Source organism: Papilio machaon, chromosome 21 (assembly GCF_912999745.1).
Source record: "Papilio machaon chromosome 21, ilPapMach1.1, whole genome shotgun sequence".
NCBI lineage: Eukaryota > Metazoa > Arthropoda > Insecta > Lepidoptera > Papilionidae > Papilio > Papilio machaon.
Genome location: NC_060006.1, coordinates 2231897 through 2251301, shown reverse-complemented (window position 1 = coordinate 2251301; position 19405 = coordinate 2231897). Strand labels below are relative to the sequence as shown.

Below are 19405 nucleotides of genomic sequence, written 5' to 3'. Positions count from 1 at the left end.
AATCGTCGAATGATGACCATCCTAAAGACATTGCAAAATATACTTCAAGTACTAAAATTACTCCGTCGACATAAAATAGCTCCCAACATACTAACGATGCAATCAAATTTCACTTTAGTATCAATCATTGCAAAATATACATAACAAATACAATGGACTTCTTACGTCACAACTCACAATAACATGTTTTACTTAAAATACGTTACGCCTTTTTCGATTTACGATCAATAACAAATGCAACTGTCATTATGACATTTGACATTTTGACATTAATCATAAAGTAACAAAAGGAAATAATGTAGTTGGTACTTTCTATTTTATATTGTAACAAATATTACGACAGCTTTTTGTTTTAATATTTCAAAAAGGTCGCCCTTTTTAGTATACATTTTAGTTGAGTCGAGTCTAAAAAATATCGAATGAAATAAGTTAAAATATGTTCGAGTTTCTTAATATTATTGGTTAATTTGTAAGTTTAAGTACTGCGTATATTGAGTTTAAAAAAAATTGCTATTTGAACATCCGAATGACCGCTAACCGAGATAACTAAACAGGTATAACAAATTCCGATCTCCTTTACTAAATCACATCAAGTACCAGGCTATCAGGAATTCGCGGTAATGGAAAGTTATCGAACAACTCCAACCTCTAATACAAGACGTGACTACTTTCAGTATTCGACTTATTAGGGCTGCTTCATACGAGCAAATCGTAAAGCTTTTACTACGTTTTGTTATGATTAAGTCGACAGAAAAACTAAAAATAGTGTCATGGTCGTCTTTTAAAATAAGTGACATTTGCTAATTTATAAAGTTATAGTTCAATAACTGTCGATATATTAAAAATATTACAAGTAAATCAACACTTAATTCAAATGATACTAAGCATTTCCACCATCTCTGTTTTTTTATTTAAAGAGGACAATAGGGATGGCAATATGTTTTTGTATTTACCACAGAGTAAATTCGTATTCACCATAGAGTAAGCATTGACAATAATAAACTCGTTTTTAACAAATAGTCAAGACAAACATCGGATAAATAGGGAAAGGTGATTCTCTGAGAGAGAGTGGGTGAAATTGATCAATATGCACATTTATTGCTACGATAGTCACATGCTTTATACACAAACAAATATAAAAACACATATTTATTTTATCGTATTCAAAGAGAAAGAATCTTGTTTGCATGTTATAATTGAGCTGAACATGCCTCTCAAATAGTGTTGGCCGGTCATAAAGAATTAAGCCCAAACTTTAAAGGTTGAAACCTTGTGTGCCGATGTGAGTGGGAAAAGGCCAGGGAGATGATGATGGTGTAATGATTGATCTCCGTAACCGTTTTTGATGCAACGAGATCAAATTGGTTCCAAAATATCTTTTTTAACAAAAAAAAAATCTTGCCATCTCTCAAAAAGTTAGTACACAAGCAGCCAGTTAATGGCTAATTAACAACTGTATGTGGTAGTAAAAGAAACAGATTCAAAATTGAACAAAAACTGACTTCATGTTAATATTAAAATCTCCATTCCACGTTTTATCTGAAATATACAAAATGTAGGTAAGTATTATGCAGTGCGGATATAAAACACATCTATTTAATTGACTCGTCTCTCAACAACTGAAACTGTTAACGGCCATCTTGAAAATTGGCCTAACACACATAGCTTTCCAAACAATATTCGTAATATTTAGAATGATCGTTGTTCGAAATTCAAAATTCGGTTATTTTTTATCTGCATCAATAACGGACAGTATTTAAAGAAGTTAACGGTAACTTATTAGTTATTAGTGTAAACGGTGTTATTTCAATCGTTTAAAGTAACCATATTTTTATTAGAGTTGTTATCTACCAACTAGATTTTCCAGTGAGAGACGTTACGCGACTGCGAAGATCTGAAATTAAACACTCGCCCTGAAAATGGACACACGACGAGTCGGTAACTAGTCGGTGCCGTCACCGGACGATCATATGTGAGATAAGTCCTTCTTAATAGAGATGTAACTAGATTTTCTATTATATTTTTCATCTACAACGAGAATGAGACAATATGTTTTAAACAAGCAGTTCGTCAGTAGAAACATATATGAAACAAAAAACAAAATTATCGTTAGCAGATCTCTACATTAAGTTTACGAGTACTTAGCAAATGTCAGAAAAACTAAATACCTTACAACATCGATTACATCGACGACTCGCGTGACAACACATCGAGAACGTATCGAGTGATTGCGTCAAATAATAATCGAATAAAAATAATTTATCCATAATTCAGTAATGGATGGATAAACACAATGGATGTAACAATGAATGTTGAATATTTAACATCCATAATCCCATGCGTTTAAAGATGTTACAAGGAAGTTGTCTTTTAATTCCTTTACTTTTGTTAATTTTTTTTAATTTATCCATCAAGTTCATTTGTTTCTAATGCTTAATTCATACAGTTTTATAAATGAACGACGCAACTTATAAAAAATTTGCCAAAGGAAGTATCGGCTTATGATGATGAAACGTCTTTTGTTTTTCTAAACGATGTCATCTGTAGTAATGTAGCTTCCCAACAATTAATAAATTCCAATCAATTCAAGTACTTTCGAAACATATTCAATTGGAATCAAAAAAACATTGAAATCGTTCTTTACGATATTAATAAAAATGATTTTGTAAGTAACATTCCAGAATACTTTGTGGCTAATTATTAGTATGCAGTATGCAAGTCAACCTATATTGTCACATATATTACGAGTGCATTAAGAAACTTATGTATGAGCACGCATTCACATATAATATGTTGTACCGAAGCAATATAGTTGCGCATATGAAAGCATGTTTAGTAAATTTTGCAACGCACAATTCGTATTTGCTTAGAAAATATTTGTCTGTTTGAATTGTATAACTTGGTGCGCCGACAAATCTTTATGACATTTGCATGTTATTGTGAAATATCACAAATAGGGTGATGCGAGACTTGCTTTGACCACAGTTGTAGTCAAATTGTGGAATATGTTGTAACACAAAACGTCAAATCGTATAACAAAGCAAGTTTAACGAGTCTTTTCAACTGTAGGAAATTATTCAGGAAATGAGATTTTTTTTTTCTAATATACCGTTCAGTTCAACGACTGTATAAGATTGTACATTCTTAGCAAGTATGTGATTAATTTGAAAATAATATTAAAAGGAAAAATGTGAATTAACCCTTACCTTTTTACCGTTATCTTAACCGTTATCTTTATCGAAATAAAATGTTTTTGTACCAGTATTTAGGTTGTGGAAACCGATGACAGTTGCAAGGTATGGAAGGTCGTCGCATCACGCGTGATTGCGCTTTGCGAAATGCGTCGCTGCGACCCTAAGACTTGGCAAACATTTGATCGTCATATGTCCGCGTACGAAATATATTACGCCTTGAGCAAGCGTTCCATTCGGCTGGTCGGCACACATGGTACAATGTTTATGTAATTACCAAATGATGCAACAGGCCCGGCGAAAGTACGGGGCAAGAAGCTACCGTGAGGTAAAGATGCAGCCAGTTTTTATTGCTATAATATTATATAACTAAATAGGCTAGAAATAGGGCTGCCACCTCTTCAACTTTGTAAAATTCAAACTCGAATTCTTCAGGTTAACGTTTTACATATTCGCACCAGTCACTTTTTAATAGAGGTCTTCGATTTTTAACCGGCAGTATTCATATTGTAAATAGACAGCCCTAGCTAGAAAGGTACCTACTGTAATTTGATCACGAATTAATTTACTAGTAATTTGTTTAAAATACAATTTGAATACTATGAATACATTATCACGTAATGTCAGATAATATAATCAACATCAATTGATCAGCAAACGTTTGAAACATATTTTAATGGTGATGTTTAACTTTCACTGAATTAATTTTTGTATATGAAAATACGAGACCGGTCATTAAAAGGGAGTAATTACTTAAGAAATAAGTGTAAAATCTTAGTTTTTGATGTTAATTTAATATGTAAATTTAATCCCAAATCAAGGATATTCAGTCATCATGACGTATTCATATTTTTTTAGTCAACTAATTTTACATAAGTAATCGTATGCACATAATGCCTATGTTAATTTAAAAAAAAACTTTTGTACTTGAATATTATGTACTGGATATGAGTGATGTACGATTTTGTCTATTTGAAGCCCTACGTTCGAAGCACTACTTTATTTTGAGCTCTTTCAAACTCGCCGCAATCGAACTAAAATATGCGTAGATGTACTCATTGAATACAAAAAAAACTTTATAGGCGCGACGATCGATCGGATTCTATAAATTCAAGGGCGTGCCTATTTCCCATGGATGTTGCGTCATATTCGGTCAACTGGTTCCGGTCGTAAATTTAGAACTATTGACGATCGAAACTTGTATTGTGGTTACACTTTTGCCTATTTAAATCGCCCATAGACTCGCCCGTTTTTTTTTTTCAATTATCCTTCAAAGATTTCGAAATACAAACTGTATGTATCGTGCCTTGATCTTTGATAGCACTCGTCTTGTGCAATAAACTAGATTTAAATGCACATTTAAAACTTGACAGGTTTAAACTATATATAAGTATTACTAACTTTTTTACGAGATGGACTCGTCAGAGGAGAGGATGGATAGGCAAAGGAAGATCTTTTCCAGTTCATCCTTTTTTTTGATCGATAAAATTATTAACACATTATATTGTTGTAGTTTTCTACGAGTAGTGAAAAAATAATCAATAAACAAAATAACAGTATACCTATATATGTCATGTGTGGTTAACTTGATTGGACGAGAATTGGAATTTCGTGAAATCTTAAATGTTTCGTTATGTATCTTTAATATTTTTTTATTTTATTAAAAGGGAAATAAAGCTGATAATTATTCTTAGAAAATACCTATTTATGGTAGTGTGAGCATTGCGTCCGAGTATCTTGCGCTGCGTAATGTTTTACGTTTTTATGTTTTTTCCTTGCTATGATCGACTGGGCTATTAGACCTGTTGGCCACCCCTATATCCATTACTAATAAGATAAATCATTCTATTTATGCACATTCAATGCGCAGTTTAAATTAAAAATTGTAAAGCTACGTGAATACAGTAACTTTAGATCGAGTAACAATACAATTAATTCCAATATTTTTATGTAATAAATGTGTTACGACCTTTACCTTACCGTTTCCCGGAACTGCAAATAAGTGTTTCTTTTCATTTTTGTATATAAAACTGTTTACATACTGTCAGTGGTTTTCAACCTTTTCACGACACGACGACCTTAGCACGGTAATAAAAAATACATCAGGACAATAGGGGGCGGAATACAAAACTCTACAGATGTTTCTATGCTATTCAATACTTTTTAATTTTTTGTGTTTAGTCAATTTGAAATGTTTAATACATCCCAACACTAACCGCGGTCGTCCTAAGGTTCAGCGACTGTCCAGGGTGCTGGACAGAAAGGGGCGCCACAGGTCTGCGAATTACAAAGTGTCATATAACCCCCCCCCCAAAGACATGGTAAAAAGGGGGCGTAGAAATTAACAAACATTATGATGATTTCTTTAGCAGAAAATGTCTATATTATGTCAATTATTTTTTTATTGTAGTAAATCGTAGAATCATGTGTAATTTTTCCCCGGTATTGTGAGGTAAATAACTGTCGTAAACACAGCTATTGATTTAATGATAAAAATCTAGATCTTCAGATTTCACGGCCGCGATTGGATGATATCTATCATAATCACGACATACTTTCAACGTTTTATTCTATGAGTCGCTAAAAATCAACCCCGTTTTGTGCTTACACTTACACTATTTTTATAAATATTTACTAGACAAGGATATATAACTTCGTGGTAAGAATCCCGTTTCTTACGAACAGTATATTAGACAAGGATAATTCATACTATTAGATGAATAGAGTTACATGTCGAACATAGTTACAAGTTGATGTAACTTTTTTCGTCAAATGATTCTATGTTGAATAAACCTCTACGATTATCTGGAGAAAAATACTTATCAAATGACTATTTATTCTGCTATTCAACTTTTCATTCTATCTGCTCTATCTTAAGGTGAATATATACTAGAGCATTTTCTCAAGCATTTCTATGTAATGTAACGTTTTAACGAATGATATGATAAACGCATAGTTTCCAAAGCACGTCTGGTTCGTGAAAGGGTGATAACAACAACATATCATAGAGCGGTTCGTTGTTCTGTTACCCACTAGTCTATACCCACCTTTACAGGAGGTGACAATGGAACATCAATCAGCATAACAATATTAAATTAAGTCTGGGAAGATATAAAAAAGAAAGCTAAAAACTGAAGCTCAAACATTAGTACTACAATCCTTGATCATAAAACTAAAATATCTCATCGCCAGTTTCTAATTAGACATTAAAACAACATTTTACTAGTTGTCGGAAAAGTGTTGCCAGTTTGCGAGGACAACTTAGTTAAATTATTCCTTTTATCAATACACGCACCGGAAACGGAAGTTAATGGTAATAGCTGCTGGCCAGTTTAACTGATAATAACCAGTTTTATCTAACAAGACTTGTCGTTAAAAGATTTATGAACGGGACATATTTGCAGGATACAGGAGAACGGTATTCGACTGTTTTATCTAGTATTCAGATATATTTCATATTTTGGATTATATGTCAGGGACGAAGAAATGACCCGAGTAGTTATTAGAAAAGGATCTCTTGAATTTAATTACTTATTCAGAAATTTACTTTACATAATTATAATACATAATATGTCGTATGTAAGTCAGAAAAATTAAGCTTTAGTAAGTATGCTAAATGCACCCTATTATAAAAAAGAGCATCAACTTTCGCATAAACTTTCATCATCTCTCCAAGACAATTTTGTAAATTTAAACACACGAAACGGTTAATGTTTTGATCTTGTAGCAATTGCATTTAATTTTTTTTATATCGAGTAATCGAATATCGAATATCGAATATTTAGGTCAAAAGCGCGACTTGATATTAAACAAGGTTGGGCGGTTTGATTTCACTTTCCATTCCATTGAGGTAAATGGACTTTACTATACCTTGTTTCGATCCAGCGCCGAATTCAAGTAAACAGAGGAACGTTCATACATAGCGGCCATTACGATATTTTCCTTTCAGTTGTTTTGTGATAATTGTGCACTAAATCGTAATCATGCTGTATAAGTCATTGTTAGATACGAAGAGATTACGAAGCTTTTGACTTAACTAACGTCGTAAATCCCGATGGAAGTAATTTTGTAAAAAGCTACCGCTGTGGCGCTAGTGTACTAGTGCAACAAAAATAAGAAACATCGATAAGAACACCGTTCTCTATACGAATTCATTTACAAGCCATTTACCATGTACCATTTTTTAGTATGTTTATTTACTTTTATTACTAATAAAAGTTTCTTTTAAAATTTTATTGTTTAATTTCAAGCTTATTTTTACGCTTTTCTCTTTTATGACTTTTTAACTTTTATGGAAACTACCGATTTCTTGATGTCTTACTTTAAAATTTTGACACTTTACTTAACTTATAACTTCAATAAACACTAACTTACATGGAAATGAGAAATTATATTTACACATTTTACTGGCTGACAATATCATTTACTAACTGTCGCACGCGAATTACTCCACGCGAAATGAAAAAAAAAACTTAATTAGAAGCCTATGTGTTCTTCCAGACTATGTTACCATCAAACAAACATCCATACATCCATCCAAACATTCGCATTTATAATACATATTATAAGTAAGATTATCTATGGATTTATTTTGGATAGCTTTAGTGTTCAAATTGATGATATAAATCTGTCTGTTTTTAACAAATCTTTGATTACAGCCTAATAAAGGTAAAATCGTTTAGATTGGTTTGATATAATTTCCCATTTGTATTGAATTCTTGTATACACCATAACCTCATTTTTATTCTGTATTTTGACTACAATTTAGATAAATAATTATATGACACATAAATAATAAAAAAATCAAAATATGAATTAAATGAACTAATTTTATAATCTACGTTATTGTCTCTGAGTACGTTGAAAATTGAAATAAATTACACAATTTCTTAAACATTACAAGAAATAAACGCTACAATAAAATCGTGCAGTTATTGTGTACTTATGGAAATTATTGTATTGGCTAACGGACTCACTTATCGAAGGTTACTGCAGTAATATCTGAGTACGGTTAGTGCAAACAAATATTGAAATTAATTTAATTATTTTTAACACATTCACTGCCACCGACTCATTTTACAAATCGATCAGTACGAAAAAGTTGTTGTAGCATTCAAAGTATTAATTTCAACAATGGTACTTGATACAAATTTATAATAAATCTCAAATCTTTTTTTCTTTGCCATATTTTCAGTACTAGTTGGTAATAATCCGCCCTAACTTTGCTACTAATTACACCCTGTATAAAATAGTTTTTCGTCATTGAATGCTCGGTACATAACACGATACTTTTTCATAAAGTTCATCACCATACATATATACCACTAGATGGGAATGTTTCATAAAAGTTTGACGAATTTAAAGTACCACAAACACTGGGGAAATTCAACACAAAAAAGGCCTTTGGAGGCATTCTAACGCGTCACATTTGTGCTCTGAGCACTCCATCAAGAAGTATGTATCTATGTACATAATTAATACTGCTGTAGTTTTATCATTACTACCATTAAGCACGTAATATGACTTCCGTTTGCAACAACAAAAAGATATAAAACGCAGCTTCGAGGTAACAATTGTGTAAGACGATCTGCATATAAAAACAAGACGAAAACACCAATCAAAGCTACTGTTTGATATAATAAATTCAAATAGACTTGGAATCAGATTATTTATAGCCCGGTTTTTTATTTTTATAGCATAATACAACAGCCAAATGTATAAAGTCAAACGAATCGGCAGCTAATAAGGTAAGTTTGGAAGTACAATACATACATCCATCTAAACATTCGCAGGTTTTATATTATTAGTAAGATTAGAAATATTTTACAATTTATACATACAATTTTTTTTTTTTTACTTAATTATAAAAGGTCAACATTTTTAGCTGCCACTCTTCGTTAGTTTACAAACTCCTTGACTACCAAAGAGGTCTAATACATTTAAAATAGTTTAATTATTTTTTTAGTTTATCTTAAAAGAAATGTTTAATATTACAAAGGTACTTGTTTGTAAGAATATATTTTAATATTTTATATAAATGAAATTTAAGATCTTTATAAGCAATATTAATGTCGCATAACTAAAAAAAACTTTTTATAATACCGATAAACCAAGTTTTGATGGCGCCAGCTAACACTCTCATTTAAGTGCGCTCCGTTTTACTGCGAAATCGTTTGCTGCACGAAACGAGGGGCCTATTACGTACTTATTCGAGATTCATAAAAAAATCCGCTTCGTGTTATTCGAATAAAATTAACAGCAAAAAGTGGAGCTTTTTCTAATCGTTGGCTTCCACTGCCGTTACAAAAACATATGATAATGATAATATTATTTTATTTTCGTAAGTAAACAGTGGCAACCAACGTTTAGATTTCCCTTATTTATCACACAATTAGCATAACAGATTCTTTTTCTACGCTTCTAATAAAACCAGATATAACTGTAATAAAATATAGAAATATACTTATGTTTTTAAAAGAATTATTGCTTACGACATTTTTCGAATGTTTCACAAATATTCCCCGGAGAGCACGCGATGCGAGACTATCGTATATTGAAAAGTGTGGCGCAAAACAACTTTGGCTATTATTTTTATAGCGTCATTAAATCCGCAGCAATAATGCTAAGTTTATGTCACTTCAAGTACAAATATGCAAGTGGAATTTCTATTGAATTTAACTTAACGCGAAGTATGAAATAAAAACAGAATTTATTTAACAAATAGCGCATACTAAATAGTGCATTACAATTTATTGTAACTATATAAAATAATATGAAGTTGATTCGATGATTAAATATTTTTTTTTGGTAAAATTTACAATGATATGATTTGAGAGTGTTTTTCGCTTATTAGGTTAGGTTATGAGGTTCCTCTCTAACCCAAGTATCTCGCTTATATAGGTTTGACCATAAATATGGTCTATGGGTATGGTTTGACAATAAATATTGCAAAGAAAAAGATAGATGACATTAAATGAAACGAGTCAAATCATTGTCAAGGTGGCAAACGAGCGTGCGGCCTCCTGAATTCGCCGAAATTCGAAACGACCGCTACCCATGGACATCTGCAATTGTAGATGCGTTACCTTTATTCGATCTTTTTCGATCGATTCGACGGAGGAGGGGACGCAAAGAACTAGGATATTTCCCTTTTCTATGCGTCCCCTTTCCGCCAAATCCACTTTCTCTTCCCATCATTTCGTTATAAAAAAGGGTGGAAGGGAACGTGGACTAAAATTAGGTCTCCGGCACGCACACTCATTAGATGAAACGCGGAATTGCTTCCACTTGACGCCTGTCTTCCGTCCCATTCGTGCACCCAATAAATATTGTCGTTGCCGGACCTATCACTGTTGTATTACAAGGCACCGAATTGTTTAATAAAACTAACCATATATTCATGATAATAATACCTCCAAAACAGTTGCCATTCGCTTGTTATAACCTTAAAGTAAAATATTAACATCATTTATTGTCAAAGCCAGCTTATTAACTGAAGATTCACACCCTACTCGGACATTTATAAATGTCAAGGTGAACACGAAATAGCGCTATAAAAACAAAATGGCTGCTTGCAAATTGAAATGCTAGACAGTTTCTCATCATTGATTTTATTTAGTATTTATCGATATTACAATGATATCGATTACATTATCGATTAATTTATATCGATACATCAGCTTGATATCCATTGCTACAATAATATTGGCAACAAAATAAATAAAGTAGGTATTTTGGCAGTCTTTAAAAAATATATCTAATTGGGTTGAGTAGAGAATGAGAAAAAGGAACGCTCTACACTCATCTCAGTACGTACAAAGATAATCTTGACATGTTCAAATTTTCGAAAACCAGTAATTTGACAAGATACCAATCAATTTTAGGTCATTTCCTCCACCCGCAGTGGGCACCGCCTGACAATCACCTACGCATGCAAGTGCGGCTAATCACGAGATAAGTTTGAATCTCATAATAGAACTGTTTGATGGTTGAAATAATCATAAGTACAAGATTGTATACCTCAGTATGCGTGAGTTAGAACCATAGAACCATAATAAACTGAAGGTTATGAAACAGTGTAAGTTTTACGGCTTGAAAATTCATCAAAACACCGATGCGTGAGCGATAAGGGGTTGCTATCATAATCACGACGCGACGTTTGACGCAAGTCGTTAAATATACAGAAATACTAGCTGTCGCCCGCGACTTCGTTCGCGTGTAGTTTAAAAAAGCTTGATAGGGGTATGAAAATTAGATAGTAAATTTCATAAAAATAAATCAAGCCGTTTCGAAAGAATATGGTAACTAACATTGTGACACGATAATTTTATATATAAGACTAGCTGTCGCCCGCGACTCCGTCCGCGCGCAGTAAAAAAATGGGGGGGGGGGGTTATGAAAAATAGATGTTGGCCGATTCTCAGACCTACTGAATATGCTCACAAAGTTTCATGAAAATCGGTCAAGCCGTTTCGGATGAGTACGGTGACGAAAACTGTGACACGAGAATTTTATATATTAGATAATATCAACATATACATATTTGTTTTTGTATCTATTAGCACATTTATTATATATTTTGTTTTCTTGTATACATTTTTAGAATGTTATTAAAAGACAAGACTGACGGAGTTTTTTTTTTTTTGCTTTTTATTACTTTACACAGGTGAGAATAAACTACATCTATTGAACCATATGATGAAAAGAGTTACAAATTTAAAAGAAAACTATTTTACATGAGAAGTAACTCTTTTCGTCACATGATCGACTTATTCAGAGATGCAAGAAGATGCTTTTTGGTTCAATTTTATTTTATTTCAACAATAACATCTCCATAACACGCACGTGGGCTTTACCAAGACGTTGTTTGACCGCGACCTTCACTGTATGATAATTACAACAACAAACAAACGAAAAAACCTCGATTTTCCACTTTATATGCGATACGGTTTACACTGACTTTGCCTCTCAAATAAAGGAGCTGTGTTACAAACGGCTTCCTTTTCTTAATTAAGTTTTTTTTAAAGATTTATATTGTACTAGCTATCGCCAGCGACTCCGCCCGCGCAGAATTAAGGATAACTTAATAAGCAGCATATGTGTTCTTTCAGACTATGTTCTACATCTGTGTCATCAAGATCCGTTGAGCCATTCCGGTAAGTATCTACCTTCAAACAAACATCTTTCCATCCAAACATTCGCATTTATAATATTAGTAAGATTACTATATTAGTTATTAACATATTATGTTAGTGTCGTAGTCATACGTCTTCACCGCGGGGTTTGGAGCCTATTCATGTTAAGAGTGACTATTCCTTAGTCAACCACACTGGGAAAATGTGGGTTGACTTTTTGGTTTGAATTTCTTTGCAGACAAATGCAGGTAACGTCATACTATTAATAATTTATTTAGTATACAATTTTCCGGCAGTTTATAAATTGCCTAGAATTATAAGCTACTAAGAGTATTATCTATGAACTGACAAACTCTATACAGTAAGTGATTGCGAAGGTGTATGGTGACCTGTCATCGGGTTTCTATTACACCGGAGCCTAACCTGTCACCTGTAACCGACGCCGGTCGGAAAACAACTGACGTCTAACTCGAAGCCGGTTCGCTGAGGTCAACACTTTCACGAATCCATCGAGACGAGTTTTTTTTTATCGTTTGCTATTTATCATAGACGTAATAAGTTTCACATGTGGCCAGATTTGAAAAAGTACTGGCCGGTTTACCGATTATTACAACAGTGTTTAAAAATAAGAAAAAAAAACTTGAAACAATGAACGTAAACAAACTTAGTCTTTATCTTTCTTAAGGCTTATTTGATACAAAATTCTATTAAAGCAGTTCATATTTCTCTTTTAATCGATAAATATAAGGATCGAATTCGGATTTTGAATTGAAATTATGTTATGGACATATTATTTAAGCATTTGTACAACATGTTACTTGAGCTCAATCTCGAAATTGCCATCCTATTCATTTTCTTAGAAACGACAAAGATATCAATATTACTTTGTACACTATGCATTTCAGTAAATTAGCCGACATACTAGTAATTAACAACTGTCACAAATGTTTGTTGCAATCTTTCTACGAATTTTATATGAGCCTGTTACTAATACTGCCAGTAGCACACTTCTATGCTATTAATTAATAAGCAATTATTATTCAGGAATTATTAATTAATAATATGAAGTTACATTTTAGTAATTAAATATGAATTTTAGTGAAAAAAAAACATTTTATTACTCATGCGATTTTATCACGACAAGAAGCAGCAATTACTATTTAATAATGCTGCAATTTATAATAAAATAATTACAAATAGTAATTGTTACTTCAACGTCAAAAAAGGGATGATCGTTGAAATGAGGTGACCAATCATCACCAGTCCTCATAGCCGTGATCCTTACAAGATGCTGGTAGTTACAATTCCGTTTTTCTCATTAAAAATAAATAAATCTATTGTCATAAACATCATCAACATAAAATAACTTTCGATGTCATAATGTATTTATTAATTTTTAATTAAAATAACATGAAAGCTAAACATCTTTTAGATACAAATCAGTTTCTAACCATTCCGTATAATTCGTTCATTAACGCTTTTAAACAAACACGTTTTCTATTTAAATACGATATGCAAACGTTAATTCCAAATTTCAAATTTGGAATCCGCATAGTAACAACTTTTTTTATCATTTAAGGCAATAACTACAACTGAGGTCGTGTCAACTATTTTTTTTTTAACTAAACTTACGATTATCCTATAATTATCATATATTAATCCATTCATCATCATCATCATCATCATCAGCTCACTATACGTCCCCACCGAGGGGCTCGGAGCCTACCCCAAGTTCGGGGTGTCTAGGCCATAGTCAACCACGCTGGCCAAGTGCGGGTTGGTTGACTTCACACATATCATTGAATTTCTTCTCAGATATATATAGGTATGTGCAGGTTGCATCACGATATTTTCCTTCACCGTAAGAACGTCGGATAAATGTACATATGTAAATCGAAAATCGAAAAACACATTGGTACATGGCGGGATTCGAACCCAGGACCTGCAGATTGCAAGTCAAGTGCTTAACCCCTGAGCCACCGACGCTCTGCGATCTCATTGCGATTTTAAAATCAACGGACTAATAACTAACAGCGCCGCATACTCAAAGAAACGTAATTGATATAATCTGATAAATGATAAATTTTGCTTAATTTCTTCAACTTTCTATCTTCGCTATACCTATCATGCAAGATAACAATGCTATTTAACTATTGTTTTTAATTAATTCTTTTGCATTTTACACCGCGCGCAACGCTTTGCTACCGCGGCAAGTCAACATTTGTCAATCTTTCCTACCTCCAATTAAAATAGTAATATCTAATATATAAAATTCTCGTGTCACAGTTTTCGTCACCGTACTCCTCCGAAACGGTTTGACCGATTCTCATTAAATTTTGTGAGCATATTCAGTAGGTCTGAGAATCGGCCAACATCTATTTTTCATTTTTTTTTAACTGCGCGCGGACGGAGTCGCGGGCGACAGCTAGTTTCATATTATAATTAAGAAAAATCTGTACAGAAACCAGAATACACTAGAAAAACGTTACTACTGGTCTGAAAGAAATTTTTGTTTTTCAAACAAATGCGACGTACCTAAAACTTCTAATAATTTTTTACTTGAATTTCAACATTGGTATTTTAAATTATCAGCTTGCATTTGGCTTACAAACAAATTTACAAAGTTATTATACTATTGTACTTAAATAATATACAATTATTTTGTAACATTATTAATTTTAACCTGTTTTACCTTTCGCTGTAGCGCAAAGGGAGAGTCGACCCGTTCCTGCGGGCCTTCTCCAGTTTTCACATCCACTCCCACTCGATTATTAATGAAAATTCCACAATTAAATAAAACGTTTCAAACGTCACAAACACAATTAACACAATAATCCGGTTATTGCAAATTAACACAGCAAATATATTCTTATAACTTTGTAAGAAGCATAAACGTTCAGAAACTGAGTATTAATTTATCGTAATTTCGTTCAAAAAATGATGCGTTCGTTTCCAAACGTAGTCATCGTGATGCGGTCGGTTATCAACTGCAGGTGCGAAGCGACAGGTAAATGCGCGCGAACTGAGCGAGAGGTTGCCTCTGTTTAGTCTTTGGTTTGGGGCCGTACGTGTAGTTTACACATGACCGACTTTAACGTGCGTCTTTAACTAATTGAAATCTTGAACGCACGTTAATTACAATTGTAAAAATAATTGATATTTATTACAAGTAATGTGGGTTGTCATATGCAAATGGACACTGACACGGATCTTTATAAAATTATGTATGTAATTATTTTAATACAACTTTTCATTAGCATAAAAAGTTGAACTTTCCAAAAAATTGTATGCACTAATATTACAAACATAAGTATTAAACCAATTTTTTTTTTATTATTAGACATCTATTACTTAATACTCATTAACTTGTTTACTTATTAAGTATTTATTTTTTTTAAACTTAATATTAAGCTTTAAACTTATATTATTAATGATTGTGTAAATATCATCGAATTTGTATGAAACATTGCTTATGGTGGTTTATTAATTTAGATAGACGATGTATTTTTAGACACAAGTGTAAAAAATTCTTCCCATTGTCTTACGAGTTTAATAGTTAGTCGTATAGTATGTATGCGCCTTTATAGTCTAGCAAACAGGATGGTTTCGATAGTAAGTAGTTATGACCCGGACTAACTCGGATACAGGTCTGAGGTGTGTCAAATGTATATCAACGTGTCTTCTCCGGTAGACACACATTTGTCACTTGTTCTATTTATAAGGGCCAAAGTAACAAATAGATGATTTTTACTTTTTTATGCTATGCTACGTCTAAGCTACGTCTTAGTCTAGTTCACAACATTAACTAAACACAAATACACATTTACAGGTGTAATCGTGTTTTTTTGCTGAATTAAAAGGGCCAATGCGTCATCTTTCCCTATACGATTAAAACTTTGAGAGCCTCTCCTGAAAAGTTGTCAATTTGCACATTGGCGCCCTTATTCGTAGGAGCCATCGAAATATTGAATTATGAAATATGGCTGTTTTTTTTTTTTTAAGAGAAGGAGCGAAAGAGCTGCGGTAACACAGAAGTTAGCAATGAAATTCGAAATGTAACGTCTAGTATGTAAAAACAAAAACTTTTAAAAAGATTGTTGGTATTTTGTACTAAAGCATAGTAAAAAAATAGAATAGATTTTTCGAAATAATTTAAAAAAAGTTATAAGAATTTCATCTAGTTATATAACTTTGAATTTTGGTAGTTTGAAACAAAGTCATACCAAAAAAAACTCTGACGTATGTACATCATATATAAGTACTGTTTGTACTGTTCCTGTATTGTTCCTGTTTGCACTGCCACCAGTAAATAGGATATATGAAATAGATCAATGAACCTTGTCAATAAAAACACAAAAAAATTATACAATTATTTTATTAAAATTAAATACATACATAAAGAGATTTTAAGGTTTAATTTCTAACTACAGTGAAACCTGGTTAAGTGAGACATCAAGGGACCTGCAATTTCGTTTCACTTATAGAGGTATTCCACTTACCCAGTGTCTCAGATATACAGGTATAAATAAATATCTGTCTCATTTACAGAGGGTTCCATTAATAGAGGTGAGAATACAGTTTATTTCAGTTATTTCAGTTTGACATTTTTCAAATAAACATCTGTATGATAGTAAAGCGAAACTAAAACTGAAGGTAATTGAAGCTCAAAATTTGTACCTACGTACTTGGAATTACGTGTGGAATTTGTGGGTAGAATAAGAATGAGTAAACAAACAATGTTATCTCAGTTACAGAGATTTATGCATATAAAATTTACTCGCTGTCTCAGTTATAGAGGTAACTATGATGATAAATCGAAAGAACAAATCCCAGATATAGAGGTTTACCTCGTCCCACTAACAGAGGTAATTCAGTGCCAAAGTGTTGGGACCTCAGCATGAGTTCCAGTTATGGAGGTTTCTCACTTATCCAGGTCCCACTTAACCAAGTTTCACTGTAGTTACTTTAATACTCTGTCTATTTTTAACCACCAATAACAAGACCTAAACGAAACATTATCTACGAAACTTAAAAAAAAATAGATATCCGGAGATCTCATTTGCACAACATAGTATTTTTTCTATAAGGTGGCAAATAGCGGGAACACTAAAATTATCATCAGCGCTCATAGAAATCCCCAAATACTGTGTTGCCAATCTTTAACATTTGAATTCACTCTATTTACTACAATAAAAACACTAAGAAATATGCTTAATCTATACATCTTTAGTACTAGAAACTTATCTGCTTTTCTGAAAGAACAGCTGTAATCATGGTTAGTACTGTCAAAAACTACACTTCATAGACATATAAACTGGATTATGTAACAAAAGGTAAGGCTGGTATTTTATTTCACTTTTGCCCATTGGGCCAAATAAATTTGTTGCACTATACCAAACTGGCTAGTTACAAAACAGATTTTTTTTCTTAAAATAATAATTTAAATAGACAGAAAAAAGAATACAACATTCCATATACGAAACCACACTTTCAATTATTGAATTTGGTCTAATTAATAGCACTGTACATTGAAATAATGAAGTCTCAATCATTGAGTATCTCTAAAACAGTCTTTTTATGGTCTACGGTTACCACCGTACTTCCATGAACCCTATAACTGAGGTTTCACATCTTTATTGAGGATTAATGCTGGGTTCTGCATATCAAGTTGACACTGAGCAATATCACTAAGAGCTCCTTGTATCTTCTCCAGTAGTATTTCTCCTTGACGCACAACCTGTAATGTTTAGGAACAACTCATTAAATATATGTATACATATGCTATATATAATAAATAAATGCTTAGTTTAAACTAGTCAGATTGTAAGTAAGATCTTTAAAGAAGAACTGAAGATGGAGACAGATTGATGAAGCATAAAAGTGTTGTCATTATCATAGCCAAGTTATAAAAAAAAGCACTTTAAGAAAATTTATAAATTACTAGCAGTTACAGCGCCTCCATCTATGTAGATATATAAATCCAGAAATAAATATAGGGACTGAGTAGCTTTCCAAAAGTGAAAGAATGTTTCAAATTGGTTCAGTAGTTTCAGAGCCTATTCCTATGCAAATAAACCAACAATCAAATCTTTTCTCTTTATAATATTAGTTTATGTAAAAAACTGTTAGAAGGTTTCTAAACATTATGTTAAGATTGAAATTGAATATAGAATAAAATAAAAAGAATAATACTGGTTCTTAAGAAAACAATGTGCCAAAAAATCTGCATAGACTACTGTAAAATTTAGATTGTTAACCTCTTCCAACTGTTCTGCTGCCTCTTTATTTTCCGCTTCTAATCTCCTCAAACTTTGCACTTGAAGTTCAGTGGAGCTCTCTTCACTTGGCAATGACTCTATAAGTGTGTCAATGTCTTTTGCACATCGAGAAATTAACGTGGCAAAGAGCATAGCATAGTCTTCTTGATTTTGCTGTTGCTGTGGCGTTTGGGATCCACTGCGGTCGAAACCGGGGAATTTACTTGGTGTTGAAAACTGCTGAAGTATACCAATACTGTTGCAGAAATGTTCAGCTTGCTGCAAAGAATTTAAATTGTTTAGCATTCACAATTTTACATTTAAATAGCTTGTTTTAAGTTGAGGCGTTACCTGATTTATAGTATCTTGTAATTGTGTGAGACGATCCGCCATTGTTAAAGTTTATTTCTTTCTGAACTTATATTGAAATAATACTGCAATAAGGTAGCTTCTTTCCTAGCCTTAGAAATCTTTGAAAAATAAATAGATACAGAATATAACTCCGTGGAAAAATACAATTTGTCAAATTTTTATTTCAAAATTGACAAGTGATGACTTTGACAATGACATTTGAAATCAAAGACTATAATTTGTAGACAATCTAAAAATAATTGGTCTGTTATACTCACTTCCAATGTAAATAATAATTTAATGCACCTTTAGTTTAATATGAAAAATTAAGATATGTAGAATGATAAAAGTAAGTTTAGGGTGAAATCATAAAATCTTGCAGTCAGCGAATAATGTTTCAAAGTCTGCTCGAGTTAACTCTTTAGTTTGGTTTCAGAAATTCCTAAATATAAGCATATAATATCATCTTGTA

At 32.4% G+C, this 19405-nt stretch overlaps 2 protein-coding genes across 2 annotated transcripts in view; both read right to left on the bottom strand.

The window, feature by feature from the left end:
• LOC106718586 overlaps nt 1-15352 on the bottom strand; it is a 51986-nt gene extending 36634 nt beyond the window's left edge. The window contains exon 1 of the mRNA XM_014512730.2: nt 15018-15352. The gene's annotated coding sequence lies outside the window, so the exon portion shown is untranslated. The remainder of the gene's footprint in view (nt 1-15017) is intronic.
• A 1956-nt stretch (nt 15353-17308) lies between these two features.
• LOC106718598 (mediator of RNA polymerase II transcription subunit 21) lies at nt 17309-19098 on the bottom strand. Its single transcript, XM_045683253.1, has 3 exons — nt 18934-19098; nt 18583-18861; nt 17309-18062 (listed from the first exon to the last, which is right to left on the bottom strand). Exons 1-3 carry the CDS (start codon nt 18973-18975, stop codon nt 17937-17939), a joined length of 447 nt encoding a protein of 148 aa, XP_045539209.1. The 5' UTR covers nt 18976-19098; the 3' UTR covers nt 17309-17936.
• Between the last annotated feature and the right edge of the window lie 307 nt (nt 19099-19405).

Excerpts from the sequence above, each read along its gene's own strand:
- LOC106718598 (XM_045683253.1), bottom strand. The coding sequence starts at position 18,975 with ATGGCGGATCGTCTCACACAATTACAAGATACTATAAATCAG. Across the intron at positions 18,862-18,933 it reads TACAAGATACTATAAATCAG|CAAGCTGAACATTTCTGCAA; the intron begins GTAACGCCTCAA and ends AATTCTTTGCAG. Across the intron at positions 18,063-18,582 it reads CAGCAGAACAGTTGGAAGAG|GTTGTGCGTCAAGGAGAAAT; the intron begins GTTAACAATCTA and ends TAAACATTACAG.